Source organism: Pelmatolapia mariae, linkage group LG1, assembly GCF_036321145.2.
Source record: "Pelmatolapia mariae isolate MD_Pm_ZW linkage group LG1, Pm_UMD_F_2, whole genome shotgun sequence".
Lineage (NCBI taxonomy): Eukaryota > Metazoa > Chordata > Actinopteri > Cichliformes > Cichlidae > Pelmatolapia > Pelmatolapia mariae.
In genome coordinates this window covers 28,710,810-28,728,579 of record NC_086227.1, presented here as the reverse complement: position 1 = coordinate 28,728,579, position 17,770 = coordinate 28,710,810, and the positions used below count along the sequence as shown (strand labels likewise).

Here is a 17,770-nt window from a genome sequence, read left to right as displayed (position 1 = left end):
TAGCAGAAGAAGAGACGTCTGCAGCCACCAGACTATACTCAGTCAGTGGCAGCTAATGTTACCACAGTATTCTTGGGGGCTAGCTGCATTAGTGTGCACTGTCCATAACCCATTGCACATATAAAATCCTATTTTAAGCCACTTGATTAACACTGAGCTCTCCACATGTAATGTAAGCCAGCTGCCTGAATCGTTTCACTGCCTTAAAAAAATAAAGGGTGATGTTTACAACTCCACATAGCGAAGCACACTCTGTTTGAGTGGTGTTTTGTCTTCTTCTTACTGTCCCCATTTTCTACTCCGAGAGGCCTGGCAGCGCTCCCGTGTGCTCTCCCTTAACTAATAAACAAAGAATGGTTTCCCTTATATAGCTCTTTTCAAAGTCTACAACATCCACATGCAACATCAGAGGTTTGCAGGGAGTTGGGAAGCACAAGCCTGTTCCAGACAGAAAGGCTTCGGCCAAGGGCAAAGGAGCACTGACAGTGCGATTGTGTAACACATACATTAACAGCCATTTAAAGTGTTATTTCTGGTGCCATCCATCTGCAGAATTTTGCAGCGTCAGGTTGGATAAGTTTGTGAGGGGTGCAAAGTGAGACACATACTATACAAAAGTATCTGGGGGGGAAAAGCATCATACCAAGAGGGAAGCAAAGAAGGGGGAAAAAATTTATAAAATAATATTAGTATAATGTTCGAACACAAAATATGCCTCCAGTCAGATTTTACAAAAAAGGACTCGCAGAATATCGGATTTTCACAACACAATTAAACTTGATAAAGGATTCACAAAACTTATGATATTACAAGACATTTAAAAAATAAAAATATCATTCATTGTAGTATTTTTTTTTAGATGAAGAGGTTAGGTCTAGGGCTAATGTGAACCAGGAGGGTGCAGGGTGGTGGTTCCAACTGGCATATCAAGTGACAGTAAACATAATTACCACAACATACTAACATCAACAAATCTATAAGGCAAATAGTGGCAAAAAATACAGGATGAGCAAATGCCTTTGACATAGCTGGGACTCGGTTTGTATACAAAATAACATGAAGTTAAAACAAAGAACCAAACCACAGTGACCCAAAGTGGCCAGCAACCAACTCTAGACACAAATGTGAGTCAACGTGCCGGCCACAGTGGCCAGGTTAGAAAAGGATTCAGCTAGAGAGAAGCCTCAGCAAGACGCCTCATCGTCCCATCATCCTTAGCCCTGGCCAGATTTTAAAAATAACCTATACTACAACATAAACTTTGCAAAGATAAAAAAGGAAAAGAGAAAGAAAGGATAAACATACTAAAGAGAGGCATGTTGGTAACAAGAGGATAAAGTCAACTCAGTGCTGACAAAACACATTATCAGTCAACCATGTGTTTAACTGATGTTTAAAAATGTATGTGTTCTGCTCTCTGATACTGATGGGCATAGAGCTGTTTTGGAGCCATTATAGAAAATGCAGACTGACCTACAGAACCTCAAAGGAATAATCCAGTTCTTTCTAGTCAAACGCCTTGTAATTTGATTTCTATTTGCACTGATAGTAATAAACTAAGTGGTGAAGGAGCCATGTTAGGCACAATTTTCTAAATAAGACAAATGCATTTAACAACATTTTATCAAAGCCCTTTATCAAAGATTTTCAAAGTTCTGTTTTATAGCAACTATAATGGTTTTAAAGCATTAAGGCCTGCCTGCAACCATGTAGTAATTAATATGGGAAAATCTGCATGAACATATGGTGTTTCATTTTATGTTATATTATGTTAAATTGGTAAAGGTGCCCAGCCCATAGACATACACCTTTCACCACCACTAAAGAAAAACAGCCAGGTCTGATGTGATCCTTTAAAGGTAAATGATGTGAAGTTTTACTGTGATAGTTCATGATTTTCACATGTCCAGACCATTTACTCTTTCTGCTCTGCAACACTGAAGCCATTTCAGTCCCTCTGCCAGTAGGGCGGCCTTATATAGAGAGGTGACTCCCCATGAAAAGCATTTAGAGCAAGAATTTATACTTATGGGAAAACCAAGAATAGCCTCCCCAGGCTGCAGGAGGGCTAGGGAGGAGCTAACGGGTGATGGTGGAATACATTTCCAGTACTCCCAGAATGAACACTCACCCCTGTGCAACAAAGCTCCAAGCTGCTCCACAACAGCTTCCAGGGGGAATTCCAGAGTAGGATTATTTTCACGAACCGCTACGTCACAGCGACAGAAATAATTTGATGAGTGACACAAATGTTGAAATTTGTCAACAAACAACATTCATGTCGAGTAATGAGAACACCATTTGTCCATGACTTCGTCGTAACATTATTCCCCGACTGCCCAGGCGGCTTCAAAGCGACAGAAGAAACATGTCCTCATCTTTAAAATAGAAGGGTGGGTCTGAGGTTTTCATTGGCAGAGCAATCAAATCATGATGTGCTCATCCACCATTTTTAATTTTCTGGCAGTGGATTCGCTAGATTCCCAATGGATTCTGGAGATGCTGCTCGCATACCACCACAGCAGTACATTTTTCCTTTCTTTATGCTGTTGTCTTTTTACACCATAGCAAAACTCTTGCTCTTTTTGTTGGACAATGGTCCGGCATCTGAAGTTTTGGGTTGGTTAAAAGAGACAGGACAACAACCTTTGATAAGTAGGAGACTGCTAGTGTGAAATCTAGTAAATGCCCAATATTCTCTTTACTGACCAGCAGTTGGAGTTTTTCAGTGTTTAAATTATTACATGCAAGTTATCCAAGAGAAACAGGCATAAGATGTGTAATCAGAAAACATTTACTAAGAAAGACAACATTTAGAGAATCCCTATAATCTGAAAGAGTTCTGAGAAATTCATCATCACATGTACAACTCCCGACTTCAAAGATTCATTAGTCGATTCATTAAGTTAAACCACTGCTGTAGTACAGAGATAGCTGCATAGTTTAATTTCTACTGCAGACTGACTCTATTACATTCTCTATTTAACAGACAAGATCCTGCAACCTTTAGGCAACTACTACGTTTTCTGGTTACTTCAGCCAGATCAAACAACCCCCAAGCAGAGAGAAGAGGAGGGTAAATGAAGACTGAATTTTACTGCCTTAAGCAATGTAAGATTTGCTGAAGAGAAATGTGAAAATTACAGCATGTTACATACTAACATGGTTCACAAGGGTGGCTGCCCACATGTGGTTTTGTACAAAACAGCCAATCTACACTGTTTGCAGTGAACTAGAAGTACCACACACCTGATTAGGTTTCATTTCTGCCCTGGTGACTAAGAGGCATGAGCCTCGAGGTGGCAACTACGGCAGCATGGATTTCTGCCAGAGATGCAGTCCAGTAATAGCTGAAGAGCTCAGCTGTAACCTGAAACACATTTCAGAGCAGATACTCTTTCATCCAAAAATTGAGATGATGGTTGACTTTGTCCAAAAGCCCTGAAACTGCAAGCTGATGTTTTAAAGAGAACCTGGATTTGTTCCAAGAAACACTGATCTGTCTTACAGATGTTTATGTAGCTTAAAAGGACATGCATTTCATCATAGTGAGTTTAGATTACAACCAGAACAGCTACCCTGGGGCAGGCAAGTTATTTTCCCGAAGCACCACATGGAAACCTGGGACTATTGTGGAGGCCAGCACAAATAGGTTTATAAAGAGATAAAAACATCCATCCATCCAGTCGCAGGGCTAACACACAGAGACAGACAACCATTCGCGCTCATTAACATAATAGATGCACACTAAAACCAAAGTTCATTATTATAATCCAAAAGCTTGCAACACAGCCCCATCACAAGCACTTAAAGCAAAAAAAAACAGCACTGGAATTCAGCAATAACTGTTCATTTCAAAGTACTAAACTGAAACAGGATTACTTCGCCACACTTCACCTTTAGAGCGCTACATCATATTCAACACGGTATTATTTTCTGAATTTATGAACGCGATTGTCAGACAGCATAAGAACGTCTGTGTTCCAGCTGAAGGATCGACCATCTCTAGTTTTGACAGAGATAGATAACTGCTGCGCCGAGGTTGGAAGCTCTGTTCTTTCAGGTGTGGAACATTTGACAAATCAATTTGGCAGGACAGTAAATTCTCAGCTCCTCTGTTGCCAAATAAGAATATCCTGTGTTAAAAGCCCACATTAGATGCTTTAATGCTAGAAAGTATGATTCCGGACAAAATATAAATGTATCTCTGGGCACAATGGCACTCATTTGTTCCAGTTTAAAACCCTGTTGTCGTAGTAAGCAGCATGAGTTCCCATCTCTCGTCTCTATGACAACCATACTGGCTACCGCTGCTCCAAACTGCAAGGCATGACCAAAATTTTGTATTTTTAAACCAGACTGAGGGTCGTCCACCTCGCATCAAAGAATGTACAGAGCCACATATGGAGCCTGCTGCAGGGCAACAGTTGCTCAGACAGACTGCTTGCTCCTCCTAAAACATACTTCATGTTTAATTATAGACAAAACAGAAACCACCACCCCCTCGGCGCACACACACAGTGAACATATCCTGCCCTTGAGTCATGCTGAGTATTTAAAACTAATCAATTAGGAAAGGCTAGTTGTGCAGAAATAGCTCTTCATGTTACCAGTGGGCAGTCACGGTACTGGTTTCTATTTGTGATGCAATCTACATGGGATGGTGAAGTGAGTGGGAGGCAGGCAAACGAGAACTCAGTGGGAGGTGGGAAAAAACAGAAAGTAGATACGATGTGCCAAGAAGGCAGCCTCTGCTGCATCCATCCAACTGTAACCATCATCCTAAACTTACACATCACAATCAGTGCACTTGTTTGCTTGTTCAACTGGTAGTATTCTTTAATATCTGGGCATTAATCTTTACACTGTTCATTTTTTAATGTCGCAATACAATATTCTTTTTTTCCCCCACAGACATTTTAAAGAATTAAAAAGCCTGGCACTGAGACTTCAATATGTTATGAGCCAATCACTTGCTGCCAGTTCTTACCTCATAAATGAAGGATAATCGAACGTTATCCAATCTTTTCTCTATCTGACACTATCCAAAAACTCCACATAAGAAGGAGGCAGGCACAGGGAGCCTCTCTGATGGGAATCTTGTGATTTCACTCTTGCGTTTAAGGCCATGCATGCCTAGGTTGGGCACAACAAACTGTAAAATTCTCTGATTTTGTTAACTTGAACTGGGCCAGACACTCATTAAAATGTCTCCAGTCAGATCCTGGCATAAAGAACACCAAAATATTCAGTTTTTTCTTCCCAGCATGTGAGACATTTAATTGTACAAACTGAAGTTTGAAAGAAAGAACCCTTTGTATTTTAATCTTTCTGCCTCTCCCTGTTAAATCCAGAATCAAACTCCTTCTCCTCACATACAAGGTCTTGAATAGTCAGGCCCGTCTTATCTTAAAGACTACATAGTACCACATCACCCCAACAAAGCACTTTGCTCTCAGAATGCTGGCTTACATGTGGTTTATAGGATGGCTCCTAGTTTGGATTATGGAGACAGACTCTCTCTATATTTTTAAGATTAGGCTTCAAACTTCACTGTTTGCTAAAGCATATAGTTAGGGCTGGACCAGGTGACCCTGAATCCTACCCAGGTTACTCTGCAGCAGGACTAGGCTACTGGGGGTTTCCCATTGAACAGTGATGTTCATACACCACTCTGCATTTAATCATCCACAGTGTGTCTATTGTCCTGCCTTCCTCTCCTCACCCTGATCGGTCATGGCTGATGACTGTACATCCCTGACCCTGGTTCTGCTAGAGGTTTATTCCTGTTAAAAAGGAGTTTTTCCTTCCCACTGTTGCCAAGTATTGTCTGATTGTTGGTGTTTTCTCCGTTCTAACACAGGTTGTTAGAACGTTGGATGGCTGAAAATTTCCTCCAACTCAACGAGGGGCAAACCGAAGTCCTCGTATGTGCTCCTGACATATTTTTATCGCAAATAGTGAAAGCTCTTGGTCCTCTCTCAGGCTACGTCCACACTAGCCCGGATAGATTTGAAAACTGTTTTCGTCTGAAAACCCTCCGCGTCTACACTAGCGTTTTCAGTCGTTTTCACAGAGTTGTGCGTCCACATTGATACGGCCCAAAACACTTACATTCCAGTCCTGCGCATGCGCAAAAGTGAGTGAGAATTAAAGAATTTGAAGAAAAGCTATCTGGAGCATGTATAAACTGATATTAATTTTTTTTAAGGGCTGTCAAAATTGAGAGCAATCAAAACAGCTGCTGTATAATGCCCCCCGCTATCTTTGTCTAATTGGTCACATGACTGCATCACATGACTAAAATGCGTCATCGTTTTAGAAAGTCTGCGTTTCCGAGTGTCCACGTTGCGACGGGACAGGTCTGTTGTGAAACGTATTCGTTTTCGAGAGCGTTTTCAAAACGCTGCGTTTTCCCTTGAGGAAAGCGCCGTCTGGACGGGAGGCCAAAACGGAGAGAAAACGATGCGTTTTCAAACGAAAACGCATTAGTGTGGACGTAGCCTCAGTGTATGCTAAATCCTCTATCAGGAATTTAGGTGTCACTTTTGACTCGACTCTCACATTGGATGGTCATGTGAAATCTCTGGTTCGGTCTTGTTTTTATCATTTAAGAAATGTGGCTAAGCTAAGCCCGATTTTATCTCGCTCTGAACTGGAGATTGCTATACATGCATTTATTTCCTCGCGCTTGGACTATTGTAACTCGCTGTTTATGTGTCTAAGCAAAGGTTCTCTGGATCGTCTGCAGTTTGTGCAAAACGCTGCAGCTAGGCTTTTGACAAAATCCTCTAAGTATTCACATGTGACACCGTTGCTAGCTCATCTACAATGGCTTCCTGTTGAATTTAGAGTCCATTTTAAGATCCTGGTCTTGACCTACAGAGCTGTGCACGGACTGGCACCAGCTTACATCTCTGATCTGCTACAGCCCTATGTCGTTTCTTTTTTTAAAAAAAAAATAAATATATATTTTTATGACTCGTTATCTTATGTGCAGCACTTTGTGATTCTGTCTAGAAAGGTACTATATAAATAAAATTGTATTTATTTATTTATTATTTTTGGGTTCATTATTTTACAATATAAAGCACCTTAACGTGACGGCTGTTGTTATTTAGCACATAAATAAAACTGATTTAAATTGAACTGAAAAAAAAAAATATTATACATAGAGGGAATTCTGCAGTTGTAGCCAGAACCGCAGAACAAGAAATGTAACAGTGGAACAGACACTTCTGCCTCTACTGTGTGCAGGTCAGCCATACGGCCATGTTGAAGCTCTTGCCTTCATGAAAATGGCCCTACAGAGCCTTTTCAGATGAACTCTGTGAGCTGACATGAAACATTAAAGTTGTAAATCTTGTCACTGGGTCAGGCCTATCTGATTTAACACTTTGATTTACACAGCAGCATCAGGTGGGGTTTAATGTGGGCTGCAAGCGCTCCTCGAGTATTTAATTTGTCATAAACACAGTAGAAGAACTGATTTATTTGCTTACAGAGCAGCCATACAAACTCACACTGCAGTTATGCATACACAGGTTGTTAGAATACAAGGCAGGAATGTTGGACTCCACCAGTAACAGTGCAAAGAGCTTCAAAGAAAGGTATGTAGAGAGTATAAACCACTGAATAGCTTTTGCTTAACAAAAAAACAAAACAAAACAAAAAAAACAACACAAAAACCCCACTCTTTTTATTTAAGAGCATGTTTGCACCCATGGATTGAAAAGAATCATTAGCTGAATCCAAAGTTACAGCTATGCTTTTTTCCATCACTGAGGCTGAAGAACATAAAGGACAAAGATAAATGTCAAAATGTTAGTTTCACCAAAGGGACCCACCACACATACTGACATGCTGAAGTCAAACAAAAACCTGATTTAAGCGACGGAAAGTTAGACCATCAACCATTCACGACTGATAAAACAAGTCTGCTAGTCTAGTTGTTCAGAGGCTGAACTAACAAAGTAGCAAAAGAGAAGAACAGATGATGTAAAATAGCCCAACAAGACGTCCCTAAACAAGGACAAGCAGGCACCGTGTATCCAAGTACGAACGCTGAACATAGATGAGACTATTCTGACTAAGCCTGCTCAGTGCATGCTCAGGAGTAAAAGCTTTAATGTCATCGTTAAACAAATCAACAGCATCGATGTGACATGAGTCAAACTGCAAATGTGATTAGGCATGCTTGAGGTCATCACTCCCCTTTTCACCCTGACAAGTAATTCATACAATGATCATCTATAATTGCATACCCACATAAGAACATTGTCACTCAAACAGTTTAAACTACACCAATTATCTTTGCCAGCTTTCTCAGCCAAACAGTGATGCTTAGTTACCAATCTGGCAACCAGCTCCAAACATTTGTTTCAGGCCCTGAGAGCCACGTTAAGAAAAAACAACAAAATTAATTCCAGGTGACCAGCTGGGAGCTGCCCTGGGAAACAAACGAAGAGTAGAGACAGAGCTTCACGAGGTCAGTGCAGCATTAAAAGCAACCAGAGCTGGTTTACTTCAGAGCGACTCTGGAACGAGCATCAAGGGATAGCTGCTGCTTCAGAATTTTGAACCTAAGCTGTATTACGTTTGATGAATGTAGCTTTCGTTGCACAACTTTCACTGTTTTCCCTCCACCTGCATTACAAATAGTCTGTTCACTTTGCAGCTTTTGCATAAAATACTTTTTTTAAAGGGTAAACAGTTCACAAGCAGAGTGTTTTTTCCCCCTCTTGCAGTCTCTCAAAGAAAATCTCAATAGAAAACTTGAACTTGCTTGCTGTACACAACAACACTGCTGACCCTGACCATGAAAATAACACTTTCTGTACGTTCCTTTTCCCCCTGCCAACAGAGCACAGCAGAAATATCTGGCTGAGCATGGCAACCGCAAACTAATCCGCTGCATTATCAGTGTCATTAAAGTGTCATTACGGTTTGCTCATTACTTCCTCTCTGTGGTCAGAGGTGACAGCAGAGGCCCGATTTCATGCAGAACAATGAGAAAAATCTATAAACTAGCCATGTGCAGCTGATGAGTAACCCCACAGATTGGACTTGAAGCCAGGAGCACATTTCCATTGAAAGTTAAAACCCCCAACAGATATCGACAAGCTAAATGATTATCACAATCCATGCAATCTTCCAGCTGTAAACTTCTGCTAAACCTATAAATAAAGCATTTATTAATGTGAGAAATCTTTTAAAAAAAATAAAATGTGTGATACTTTGAAATGCAGAATGAAATACTTCATCAAGAACATCTCTGCAATTCTCACTCCATCTCCATTGACTTCAGCACTAAATAACTGAACAGTTACACTGGGGAAAAAAACAGAAAGAAAGAAAAATAAAAAGGGCTTTTGTGCAGGACTCCGCTTTGAAAAACTACTAAGAGTGTAATGGATGCATAAACACACTCTCCAAAAGGTCAGCACAGTTGCTAATGTAATGAAAACGCTGTTGATTGCTGCTTTTATGTCAAGGAAGCCAGAGTGAGTTTGGCCAGTTTAATAAATGATCAGTGTCGTCGCCGGTGCCAGAGCTGCATACCAAGCAGCGGCGACGGCAGATAGTAACAGCTAGGTACGGGGGCTTGGGAGAATGACATTTTCACAGAGATGTACAGAAGAATAAATGATAAGCACGCGAAAACAGAAGCTGGGCTCATTAGACGAGAGCTGCCATTTTGAAAGGACAGATTTTAACACAGGGCAACTTGAGGTGGAGCGATGACATTCTCTTTTGCTGAAGCCCCTTTATTAACTATAGATTTCTGGGCAAACATATCCGATATCTGCCGAGCATTCCCCACAGGGTATGCTGTCCTTACTGTCAGCCAGATCTCAACGCTCAGACTCATGTTCAACATACCTAAAAGAACAGTCACAGGAGAGCACTCTCCCGAGGCACTACACACACGCTCAAGCCTGCAGCCAATAAGGTCATGTGTCTTCTTCTGACAAGCCAAGGTCTGGGCAGCTTTTGGGGGTGGAGGCATCCAAAGGAAGTGTGGGGGGATCCAAAGGAGGTGTGTGTGTGCGTATGAAGGGGGGGGTGTTCAGGAGAGTACTTTTGCATTACAGGCAACTCTTCCTCAATACCTGGCCAGCAATCTCATGAGAACTGTCACAGTCTACACACCAGGCTCACTGAAATTCCCAGGCTGCTGATAGGTCCATTCATTCTAATACTAGTAGCAATGGCCTGCACTGATCCTTCCTCACACACAAACTTAGCATACACACACACACACACAGGTGATCTCCCAGCTCAGTCCCACGCCAAACAAGAGGAGACATTTGGAGACATCACCAGATTCCCTGCTATACTAATAATAACAACAACATGTGATCAGTGTAAAAACATAACCAGCCTCGTCTTTCTATGAAGGGGTGTGGCAGCTGAGCCACTCATCCTCACCATTTAGTCAACACAACCTGCTGCAGTGGTGGAGCCATACATTACTCCAAGATGTCGCGGTTTGCATTTTCCATCACAGGTTAGCCAGAAGAATCGCAATCACGTGCACTCAGCCATGGATAAAAGGTGGCAATAACGCCCACAGCTCAAACATAGGTGCTCCCCTCCTCCTCCTCCTCCTCCTGCAAGCCATGTGATATTGGGCGATTGTAACTGGCTTCGTACAGGTTGCAGCCTTTAACGCGTGCGTTTCCGACGCAAGCGCGTGAAAAACAACGATTTAAAAAGTTGGAAACAATTGCCTGCTCGTACGAGAGGCAGCTTGACTGACATGGAAACATGGCGGAGGTTGGTTTTCTCCGGCCAGTGCAATGCAAGTTAGGATACCAGCCGCTCCGTGAAGTCTTTAGACTCCGCACTCACCGCACGCTCGATCCTGCAGCTTCAAAGGCCAAAAGAAGGGAAAACGGAAAGATAAGAGACAGAAAACCAAACTCACCGGGCGACCCCCCTGCTGCAACCATGTGGTCTGTACAAGTCGCCCAAGAAAGAAAAAGCAAAAAAACGACGCGATGCAACCACAAAAGTCAGCAATTAGAGACCCCCACAAGTTTCGTTAATTCAAATGAGCATCACGGCGACTGAAAGACCGCAGATCCATTCAGAAAAAAATGCAGCGCAGTCACAGAGCAGAGAGAGGGGCTGGGACTCTCACGCTCACACACAGCATGCAGTTTGATTAAAAAGCTTGGTCGGAGAGGTCAGGCAGATCTGCTGCTGCCAGGGGGGGGAGATGGTCACCAGATTAAACCGATTACAGGGGGGGTGTAAACCTACCTTCAAATCCTCTGCTGGGGCATTTCAGGCAAGTCAGCCCTGAGAAGATGCACATTAGCCGGCAGCCCCGCTCCTCAGCACTAAAATATCCTGCGCGTTGAGGGGAAATTTCCAAGTGGCCAACAGTGTGTGAGCAGCAGAGGTGCCGTGTGTATGTGTGTGCGTAAATGGGGAGGGGAGGGGACGGGGGATAATCCTACGGTGGGGCAAAGAGGAAATGCGTCATTATTAATGGCCCAAGCGTTTTGTAGTCCGTTTGGTCATAGCTATACCCAGTTAAACTACAAAATGGATCGGATTAGGTGATGTAGTGTTTCACACGTTTTCTTCTTCTTTTTAATAACGGACGAGCATTGATGTACTAAAACCAGAAACTAAAAAGAAAAGAAAAGAAGAAGAAAAAAGGCACGCAAACATCAGCACCTGCTCAAATATTTTGAAAGTCCAGGGCTTGGAAAAAAATATTCAGCTTTGATTTTATAACACAGAAGGAAATGTACCTAGTTGATAATTCTCATATTTAATGCTACTGGTTCTTCCCACACTGAAAAATGGAAATATCTGACTGACTAGGCAGTATAGTGGACAGCAAAAGATCTCTAAACTACTTGTAGGGTCACAAAAACATATTCATACACCAGCGACTGAGAGAAACTTTCTCTCTCCAGCAGACAAATATGCAGATGTTGATGCTGATGTACAAAACTGCACCATATGAGCCAAATTTCCAAATCAGGAAACACTAAAAAAAACACTTTTTTTTGACTGAACACTGAACTGAAAATCAGCAGATAGAATGAATTGAGCTTGAGCTTATAGGACTGCCACATTTTCTAGAATGCATCTTAGACTGTCTCCATCACCTCTCAGGTTATATACACACACAGTCCCTTTGACCTTGACGGAGTTATTGTCTTAAACTCAGTGAAGCTCCCCCAAAGCCCCAGAAGACAGCTGCATATATGTCACAATAGTAATAAATGAAGAACTATGTATTAAGTCAACCTAAGTCAACGTCATGAAAGTGGATGTCTGAACTGCTAATTTCATCCAGGCCACAGTTCTGAATCATCAATGTTTGTCAGCCTTCTTACTGACATTCACATCACCCACGGCCTGCCACGCCACTAAAGTGAGGTGTTGTGCCAGCAAGTTTCTTTTTAATAACCAACTGAACTGCTTAACGGCTTTAGAACTGGGAAATAATGTAAAAAAAATCAGTTATGTGTGTTATTATGTTTTACCAGTTCAACCCACTTAAGGTCAAATGGAGCTATATGTGCTCCATGACTTAAATGATGGATTTAAACCACTGATTTAAGCCATTTGAGAAATGGGACCCAGCAAACTATGTGGGAGCGAGACAAATAAAGGAAACTCTACACAGTATTTAGGTGTTTTACTTTACAGGGGCCACTCGGGTTAAAACTGAACAAAAATATAAGTTGAGGGATTGGAAGCAGTTGTTCCACATGCTGTAAGTGGATGTCGGGTTCTTGTTGTCAGGGCAAACTGGGGTGAAATGTGAACCTAAGTGGGGGGAAAAGCTCAAAGATGTCGACCCCAGCTGGAGCAGGACAACTACAGCTAAATACCAAACATTGTCATGGAAGCCCCTTGATACCCTCAGTGCCGTTAACACTGTCTGCCTCACGCTGAGGTCCGTCTGCCCCTGTAATCTCTATACTTCCACAACGACTCCAGCTTAAATCACCAGGCACGTTAATGAGCATTACAAAATAAAAGCCTGCAATTTTTCATTTTGCTTTCAACAAGTACTCATAGACATGAAAGAGGAGGGGGAAATCCTTTCAAGTACTGCAGACCTACCACAATAAGAGCTATTCGGCTGTAACACTTTGATTACTGCTTTAGTTTGATGAACTACATCTATACCACAAAACAACATGCAGGAAGCCACAGCACACAAACTACTAGGTGGGCACATAATATGCTATTTACACTGTGCCGAGTTAATTGCAATGAGCAGAAAGCAAAATAAAGAAATGCATAAATCCTTCCTCTGCACATGTAATCACCTTTAAGCCCTCTACAAACCAAAATCAGCCAAATGCCGCCACCTTGTGGCAGAATACATGCAATACATAAATGAGGGCAACACTCACTCCAATTTAATGCTCTTACAGATTTTAAAACTTTTTATGAGGTAATAACTAAAAGTTTTGTTTTTTAGATGTTTTGAGGAGGTTTAAGTCTGCAACATAAGATTCGTGACAAACCTATCAAAACTTTTGCTGCCCCTAAAGAAAGATTGAACATAGATTCAAAAATTAGACGCTTTCCAATCCAGACTTTAACAGCCATTAATCTATTATGCTTCTTAATGTTAGTAAATGCAACTGCACAGGAGGAATATGCTATTAGGTTTTACTTTGAGTTGAAAGCATTTTGAAAAAAAGACTGCATCAGTTAACAGAAATATACCCAACAAATGTTGTATCTGTACAAGCAGAACATATTTTTAATCAAAAGATAAAGGTGTTGACAATATTTTGTACATGGCAGAAAAATACATTTAGATGTGAAGCACACACAAATCATTCTTAAACGTGAGCTTTATAGGTTCTGCAACTAAAGCCTTCCAGGTTATATCCAGGGAAAAATGGCAAGACTTCCAATAATCTAACATTTGCAAGTCACAGACACATGGGTGTAGCTGTTTTGACTGCAGTTTAGTTTCAAATAACCATTCCTTAAAATCTATTCTGTTCCATGTTTTGCACTTAAATCACAAACACACAAAAACATCTACTCCATTTCATTTAATATTATGGGCTTTGGTTCATGTATGTCGGACTCCATGCCTGGCAAGCTCAATCTCCTGCGTGCAGCTGTCTCAATCTTCTGCACCAGCTCCACATCCCAGGGATGGGTGACAAAGCTGAGCACCTCCCCATCCTCTACACCACCTGCTCTCCCTACTCTGCCTGCTCGGTGGATATAGTCCGTGTGGGATTCTGGGAAGTCGTAGTTGACGACCAAGCGCACTCTGGATGTGTCCAGGCCACGTGAGGCAATGTCCGTGCATATCAGCACGTCTACGTTGCCCTTCTGAAAGGAATGGAAGATTCCTGCACGCACAGCAGCAGGCATCTCCCCTTGGAGACGTGCATGCTTTACCCCCATCTCTTCAAGCGAGTATCCAACCCAGTTGACGGTGGAAGACTTATTGCAGAACACCAGAACTGCGCCTCCACCTCTGTCTTGCTGCAGCAGCTTCAGAGCTTGGTGGAGCTCTAGGATCTTGTCAGCACCTTTTACCTTCAGGAATGTTTGTTTAACATGGAGCATAAGAAAGTGCAGCATCTTGCTCCTAATAATAACTATTTTTCCAAGATCTGTCACCTTGCTGAGCACGTCTCCCACACCGCCTGGGAAGGTTGCCCCAACCATGAGGAGCTGTGCTTTGTGACCCAGGCCACGTGTTTCCTTGGGATCACTAGCAACGTTGATGTGGAGCAGGATGTTCTCCAGCATGTCAGAAAAGCTGGGGTCGAACATTGTGTCAGCCTCATCGACCACAAAGAACCTCAGCTCACTCAAATCCAGACAACGCCTCCGCAGGGCCTTGACCAGAGCACCTGGCGTAGCCACTAAAATATCCGGATGATCCCTCCTGAAGACTGTCTTGATGTGTCCCACACCTCGTCCTCCTCCAACGGTCCTTGTAACGAAACCAAATGGCGCACACAGAGTCCTGGACACAGCTGCCACTTGCTCTGACAGCTCTCTTGAAGGCACAAGAACCACAGTGCATATCTTGTGTGCACTCTCAGAGTAACTTTCAGACTCCCTATCAGCCTGCAGTCTGTGAATAACAGGTAGGAGATAACTCAGCGTCTTCCCACTGCCAGTCTCAGCAGCACAGAGTACATTGTGACCTCTCATGACTTTGGGGATGGTCTGCAGCTGCACAGTGGTGGGATGTTTAATACTGAGAGTCTCTAAAGTCTCCACCAGCTCCTTGCAGATGTGGAGATTGTTAAAAGTGGCTAGCGGTTTCTGTCCAGCGTCCTCATTCCCGTTTTCAGCAACGTAAGGTGCAACAGCCTTGACGTTGTTGATGCTGAAATAGTCACCGAATGATTTGTTATGTTTCCATCCTTTAGAGCAAAGAGAAGGCTGCTCGAATTTTCCCAGGATGTATCCGGCAGACTGGTTCAGAGCTGGGTTCTTGCTCTGGATGAGGAGCTTTCCAGCTTTGATGGTGTTGATCTTGCTTTTGCTTCGAATTTCCTTCACGTTTTCAACGCGTCTCTGCAGGTACCGGGGAATACGAATGACCGCGGTCTCTGCTCCAGTCTGACAGAAGCGACTCTGACCGAGAGATCGAAGGCAAGCTGACGCTTTAAAAAGCTCACAGCAACACAATCTTCTTGATCCGAGAGCTCTGGACGCTACCAAAGCCAGATGGGCGACCTTCACAGCCTGCATTTTAAATACTTAACCGGCTCGCAAGTGTCCAAAGGTCAGCTGACGAGAAAAAGCAGCAAAACTGAACCATAGAAATTTGGAAATAAAGCTGATTAAATTCACTGTAATTCCACAAAAGACAATATAAAGGTCCAAAAAGGCGCAGAAATTATATACTAGACAGTCATGTCGCCATGCTTTCCCGGCGAGTGCTGATGATGTCAGTGGGCGTGGCGTGACGAGGTGTACAGAAAAGCCGAATCCCGATTCAACTCGTGTGTTTTGTTGTTTCATTGTTTGAGCTAAATTTTAACCAAAAAGACAGAAATGTAGCTTACGAGAGATTTATTATTATTTATTATAATATTACACGTCCTATATTAATATGCCATGACTATTTTTGTTTTTTAACATTTTATATTTATCATATCTACTTGTGTAATGTGAACGTTTGCAGTCGGTGGGGTGGTGGTTTGCACTGTTGTCTCACAGGAAAAAGGTGCTGGGTTCAAAAACAATGGCTGGGCCTCTCTGTATGGAGTCTGCAGTTTTCCCCTATGGTCGTTCGCCTTCTATCAGGGTAATCTAGCCTTTCAAAGACACACGTGGGTTAGGTCAACTTGTAATTCAGGATAGCCATAAGCTTGTCTCTTTCTCCGTGTTAGCCCTGTGACAGACAGGCTGTCCAGCGTGTATCCTTCCTAGAATAGGCTCTGGCCTTTAATCACCAAGAACTGGTTATGCAGAAGAAAAAGGAAGAATGAGATAATTGGCAAGAGGGGAAAGAAAACATAATGAATTTTAAAAGGTATGATTATATTTAAAGATACACACTGGCATTATAAAAGAATACATTTATTAAATAAAGTCAATCGAGGGTCCCAAGAAAAGAATTCTACCTGATTAGTGCATCCACTTTGAAGTTGTATTCACCATAGGGCTGTTACAATGGTAACTCATTCATCTGATGCCTGGCTTGGGCATTCAGCACAGCCTGCTGTATATGGTAATGTAAGAAACTGTAATAGATTACTCTAGGGTGAGAAAGCACACTGTCATTGACTCAGCAGTGACTGTCAATAACAGTCCACATGACTTTGAGTTCTCCTCAATCCCCTTGACCAAACAACAAATACCATTTGTAGAAGTTGTAGCCTTAGCATGAAGTTTACTCACTACATTACATTATAAGAAAAAGACAAGAACAGGTATGGGTTATTTGTGGAAGGACAAGTATGTAGCAAGACTGATGTCATGCATCAAACCATTTATAACCTTAGGCATGGTAAGAAACAAAATCCTACAATTATGCAACACAAAAAATTACATGCTGAACAAGAACATACAGAAAGAACAGTACAATGACACATGCATAAGATACCACTGGGTGGGGCCTGCTTTTGCCTTCAGAATGGCTTTAATTCGTTTTAAGGCACAGCTTAAACAAGGTGGTTGAAACTTTTGGCCTGTTGGTTCTTATTGACATGATAGCACTATACAGCTGCTGCAGTGTCATTTGCATATCCATGATGGGAATCTCCTGTTCCACCAAATCCCAGTGGTGCTCTACTGGACTGAGATCTGAGTACAGTGAACTCACTGTCATGTTCAAGCAACCAGTTTGAGAGGATCTGACCTGTGGGACATAGAAACCCTATCCTGCTAGATGGGCACACTGTGATCATAAAAGAGTGGACATGGTTAGCAGCAGCATCAAACCAATAAATCCAATTTTCTATGGTCCAGTTTTCCCTGTGAGTAGCATTTGGTATGGCCTTCTGCTGCTGAAGGCCATCTACATCAGGATTTGACAAGACTGTTGTGTGCTCAGAGATGTTCTTCTTCATATCTGCATTGTAACAGCTGATTATTGGAGGTTACTATTGCCTACCTCAAAGCAGTCTGGCAATTTTCCTCTGACCTCTGGCATCAACAAGGCATTTTCACTGACACTCACTGGATATTTTCTCTTTTTTCCACCATTCTCTGTAAACTTCAGAGATAGCTGTGTGGGAAAAATCACAGTAAATCAGCATTTTCTGAAGTACTCAGACCGGAACATCTGTTA

At 42.2% G+C, this 17,770-nt stretch overlaps 2 protein-coding genes across 3 annotated transcripts in view; both read right to left on the bottom strand.

Moving 5' to 3' along the window:
- Positions 1–11,426, bottom strand: part of tln2a (talin 2a) — a 99,918-nt gene extending 88,492 nt beyond the window's left edge. The window contains exon 1 of one of the 2 annotated variants that reach the window (XM_063477895.1): positions 11,269–11,426. The gene's annotated coding sequence lies outside the window, so the exon portion shown is untranslated. Of the gene's footprint in view, positions 1–10,930; positions 11,151–11,268 lie in introns of those variants that run through there. The other variant, XM_063477904.1, reaches the window with a different exon arrangement.
- A 2,346-nt stretch (positions 11,427–13,772) lies between these two features.
- Positions 13,773–15,899, bottom strand: ddx28 (DEAD (Asp-Glu-Ala-Asp) box polypeptide 28). Its single transcript, XM_063463771.1, has one exon. It carries the CDS (start codon positions 15,721–15,723, stop codon positions 14,038–14,040), a length of 1,686 nt encoding a protein of 561 aa, XP_063319841.1. The 5' UTR covers positions 15,724–15,899; the 3' UTR covers positions 13,773–14,037.
- Between the last annotated feature and the right edge of the window lie 1,871 nt (positions 15,900–17,770).

Excerpts from the sequence above, each read along its gene's own strand:
- ddx28 (XM_063463771.1), bottom strand. The coding sequence starts at position 15,723 with ATGCAGGCTGTGAAGGTCGCCCATCTGGCTTTGGTAGCGTCCAGAGCT.